Source organism: Zingiber officinale, chromosome 6A (assembly GCF_018446385.1).
Source record: "Zingiber officinale cultivar Zhangliang chromosome 6A, Zo_v1.1, whole genome shotgun sequence".
NCBI lineage: Eukaryota > Viridiplantae > Streptophyta > Magnoliopsida > Zingiberales > Zingiberaceae > Zingiber > Zingiber officinale.
In genome coordinates, this window is record NC_055997.1 from 57,391,333 (window position 1) to 57,396,305 (window position 4,973).

The window sequence follows — 4,973 nt, forward strand, 5'->3', positions numbered from 1 at the left end:
ATATAGTTTAGATCTAGGTTAGAAAACTCATACTCGAAGTTTTATGAAATTTTAATCTTCGCACGGATCCGTGGCATGGGAATTTCGGGGTTTCCGCAATGCAAAAAGCGATTTTTGCGGTCCGAAAAAATCAACAAACAAAAGATTGGGAATCGATTAGGTAAACAATTAAGACATTTTAAATCGATTAGGTTGGCTCACCAATCAATTATGATTTGAAAAAGAGTTGTTCTGCAGGTTGTTAGATGGTCGGTTGACGTAGCAAATCGATTAGGAGGCATTTTCCAGCCGGAGAGAAATCCTAGAAAAGGGGTTTCGCAGTGTGTTTGAACTACCATTTCTTGGACGATTTAGAGTGAAGTGTTGCTACATTTCTAAGTTTACAAGAGGCTAAATCAAAGCAAGAAAAAGAACAAGCAAAACAAGGTTTATAGTTGAAATCATTTTCAATTTTTTGTGTAACCTAGCTTATATTTTTTGTTGTGAGCTTGTACAAGGTTTCTCTATCTGTAGATTATTTCTGAGAAAGAGTGTATTTATAGTGGAGTAGTGTGCACCGTGTGGATCTTTGAATTAGTCACCTCAAGGAGGTGGACACCAAGTAAATCGAAGGTGTTATTATTATGGAGTCTTTACTTCGAGTATCCACTACAAATCATCATAGAAGAAGCGAAATAAGATATTCCCCCCCCCCCCCCCCCCCGGCTCTCAAGCGTGTCCTAATTGGCGGTTCTAAACTATTGGTTCTGAATTGTGGTAAGGTCTATTCCTAGTAAAAGAGAAGCTGACAATCACTTTAAGAAATCTATGCATAATAGAAATCAATTGTGAAAGATTTTCAATTGGACTTTCCTTTGAGCGGATCATGATCATATCAAAGAATTCTAAGGTATGTCCTCTTAGGATAAACACTAACGCAAGTCCTAAAGACACATTGCAAAATAGGTTTATTACTACAAAATAGCTTTTTCAGACACCACCACTTTCTAAAATAGTAGATAGTGTTGATGCCTTACTAATGGTCAATCAAAATTTATTTATCTAAATTGATTTTTTTAAAAAAAGGTGTTTTTATAATTTGGATTTTTGAATCTTGTGTTGAAACTCTAGAAAAACGGTTGCATCTGCTATGTTTGTGTTCCAATTGTAGATTTTGGAATAGATGGAAACTTCAAAATTTCATCATTCAAGGCATCCTAATACCAGTCTGTTGTTTTTAATCCATATTGATACAAATTTGGGTCTTGATTTCTTGAAAAGTTGAAGATCATTGAACCTGGACCTGCTAGCTCTGAATTCCAAAGAAATTGGTTGCTGATCTTATGGTAATGCTGAGAAATTCATTACTTTAGCAAATCAGTTATTCGTGGTTTTTCCTAATATCTATCTTTTCTTCAAGCAGATATCATTATAATCTTATCTTGTCTCCATTAGGATATCCTCCCTCAAGTGATGATAAAATAAATTAACCTCTAACTTTCATCTCATATCAAAACTTAATGTAGTCGCAATCTTAAAGAAAGATTATCATTTACATCTTGTTAAACCACATTGGACATTTCAACAAATACCAACTTGTTTTTCACATTATACTTTGCAACCAATGTCATTTCAGTACAAGCTATAACGATATATATGTTCAATCCTTTTTGAAAGACTTTTATTTTCAGTTCCACCCATCTTTTTCTACTTCATTTCAGTATGTTACACCAACTACATTTAAATTGCTGAATTTTACTAATTCCATTCTCAAATTTAACCAACAGACAAGATGAAGCGAAGAAACAAGATGACGATAGGAGGGTAATCAAAGATGCTTCAACATCAGTTATGGTGTTCTTGCCCTGGTTTCGCGTTAAGAAGAGGCTGAATGGCCTTGACAACAATGGTCATATTTGGTCGGAAATCAGATTCATATTGCACACAAAGCGCTGCAACTGCTGCAAGCTGAGTATCACAAAGAAAACACAAGACTTTGCTTGTTAAAAACCACTTGCTTTTGCTGAGCAAAGAAAAACTACATGATTGGCATTACCTTAGCGACGGCTTTTGGTGGATAATCGTCATATAGTTTCGGATCCACACATTGTTTAACTTTGTCTTCACTTAGCCTTGGAGTTGCCTGCATCATAATTTGCACATCAGAGAAGAAAACTACCAACAATGAATTGATTGATGTTGGATTAAGTGATGGAGAATTACCCAAGTGACAAGACTTTGTTGTCCTTTAGGCATTGTGTGATCTACCGGCTTTCTGCCGGTTAGTAGCTCTAAAAGAATAACTCCGAAACTGTAAACATCGCTCTTCTGGGTCAGTTGGCCTGTCATGGCATATCTGTAAAGGAATTAGGAAGATCATTTGAGATGGAAATAATGGCACGATATATCATCATTAACATCATTCGAGTTCTTTCAACCATGTTTAACATGAACTTACTTTTGTATCAAACAAATAAGAAAAAGAGAAGAGGACTAGTCGTCCCACCAAAGACACCCAAATGAAAAGGAAAAAAGAAGACATCATTCAATATTAGATGGTTAAACGACGACCCAAGGTAAGACTGCATACAATAGACCCTTTTTTGGGACACCAAGGAAAACATCGCATTTGAAGTCATGCGATTCAATAGACCTCTAAAATTTTCAACATTTAATTGCTCTCAAAAGCTTAGGCTATTCGAAAAATATTCAATCACGACTACATCTAACTCGAGAATAAGAGAGCAATGTAGATTGGATCAATGAGCTTACTCTGGAGCATGATATCCAAAAGTTCCCAAAACACGAGTCGAATGTAAACGAGCTGCAGTATCGGGAGACTGGTTGGTCAGATTGAAATCAGCAATCTTGGCAGCAAAATCATCGAACAATAGAACGTTGCTCGATCTGACATCCCTATGGACGATCGGAGGCTGAACTTTCTCATGAAGATATTCGAGTCCTCTTGCCGCACCATAAGCAATCTTAACCCTTTCGCTCCAGTTAAGAACAGGCCCTGGTTCAGCCCCTTGCACACCTTTCTTCCCTGTGCCAACACAATGAGTGAATTATACCAGTCTCATCTTCGACAATACATCGAAATGTAAGTATTTGATTACCATGTAAAACATCATGCAAAGATCCTTTGGTCGCGAATTGATAAACTAGTATTCGATTATTCGCATCCAGACAGTACCCCAACAGCTCTACAAAGAACTCATTCTTGAGCCTCGAAACCATTGATAACTGCATAAAGGGGCACAGGAAGCAATCAACTCGAATGCAAACAGAATGTCTGCTTCATGGCTCTCGATGATTAGTTTTTCGATTAATATCATAAATTCAAACCAAATGCTAAAAGAATTTCAAGATTAAAAAAAGTGATCACCTGCGCGGCAAATTCAGTATCTGGTTCATTGGATGCACTTGGATCCAGCTTTTTAATGGCAGCTTCTTCCTCTGTTTTGAGGGTGGCCCGGAAGACCCTGCCATAGGATCCTTCTCCGACCAATGCCTTGTCGCTGAAATTGTTGGTCATATTGCTGAGCTCAGAGAATGGTATTGCCGGAATCTCGATTGGCAGGACCTTCGGCGGGGCTCCTCCACCTCTGGCTCCACCTGGCCCCCCTCTGGGGTCTCTGTCTCGACCTTCATTTTCATCGCCCACAACAGAAGCAAACCAAATCCAGCTGTTAAATTCGACCATGAATCCGCAGAAGAGGAATTCAGATTACCTGGAACATTGCGGTTGGGTGGGGCGGAATGCTGGCTGGCCGGAGGGCCGTAGATATCCTCGTCGGTTCCTCCGCAGCACAACATGATCGGAGAAGTCTCGCCGGAGCGCAGAATGCCCACGAAACGCCGTCAACGTCCTCTCCCCCGCATCAACCAACTCAACTCTGCCCCAGTTCACCGTTGCCTCGGTTAATTTCAAATGGCGGGGAATTGACATTAAAGGGAGAGACTAACCGATGAGATCCGAAAGCGGGAGGCGGATGGATGGCGCAAAGCTTCAGTCCGGCGGCGACGATGTGGTGGATAGGAGGAGGAGGAGGATTGAGAGGGGGAAGGGAAGAGAAGGGGCCGTTGAGAGGTGGTTATGTTTCGCGGGAAAACCGCGGGTATCAACGGATTATGAAGTGGGAAATGCGTGCATGAGACGTGCCTGCGCGTAGCATTTCGCTGGCACGTTTCTATTCTAGAAAATACATCCCATTTGTTCAAATAAATAAATAAATAGATAAATTTTTAATATTCTTTTAAAAGAAGAAAAAAAACAAGGAAAAGGAAAAACTTTTGTCGATTCAGACACAGCAACACGTTGTTGCCACAACATGCCTTCTTAATCTAATTTTTTTTGTTTTTTGAGTACCAAACTGTGATATGTTAAAATATCTTCTTCTGATTCCCAATCAATCATAGAATTTGTATGTTAGTTGTTTGGGTCGATTTAGATGAGTCAAACCTTAATTTCATTCTTGATTTGGCATAGTTAGACTTATGTCCAACTTATGTCCAAATCCGACTCGGTCAAAAATAGGCTTTTTGTGAAGCTTGGTTGAAGCACTTGTTTTCCTCTTAGGTTAAACTTGAATTAACTTGACATTTGTTGGATGATTTGAGTATTAACAAATCAAACTTGCTTTTAGGGTTATAAATGAATGTTCGTAAATAAATTTAGCATTTAGTTGGATAAAATTCATTTATATTCTTTCAATAATAATAATAATATATTAAACAAGTTTGAATACTGATAAATTTATAATTCAAACATAATTATTAGTTTATATAAAATTTAATTATAAATTTATTTCTTAATTTTTTATTTAAATACTAAAAAATATAGTAATTTATAAATTTTTAGAATCTTACGTTGGAGAAAAAATTATTTTATGCATTAAATAAATATTTAATTTAATTTACAAACTCAACAACATTATTAGTCGAGCTTGATTTAAAGCTCGACCTTGAAATAAAATTCTTAATAAACAAGT

General features: G+C 37.5%; 1 protein-coding gene across 1 annotated transcript; it reads right to left on the reverse strand.

The window, feature by feature from the left end:
* Positions 1-1,565: 1,565 nt before the first annotated feature.
* Positions 1,566-4,622, reverse strand: LOC121996395 (probable protein kinase At2g41970). The gene is made up of 8 exons (XM_042550358.1): positions 3,949-4,622; positions 3,714-3,878; positions 3,368-3,627; positions 3,099-3,225; positions 2,752-3,025; positions 2,203-2,335; positions 2,036-2,122; positions 1,566-1,947 (listed from the first exon to the last, which is right to left on the reverse strand). Exons 2-8 carry the CDS (start codon positions 3,796-3,798, stop codon positions 1,825-1,827), a joined length of 1,089 nt encoding a protein of 362 aa, XP_042406292.1. The 5' UTR covers positions 3,799-3,878; positions 3,949-4,622; the 3' UTR covers positions 1,566-1,824.
* Positions 4,623-4,973: the final 351 nt, after the last annotated feature.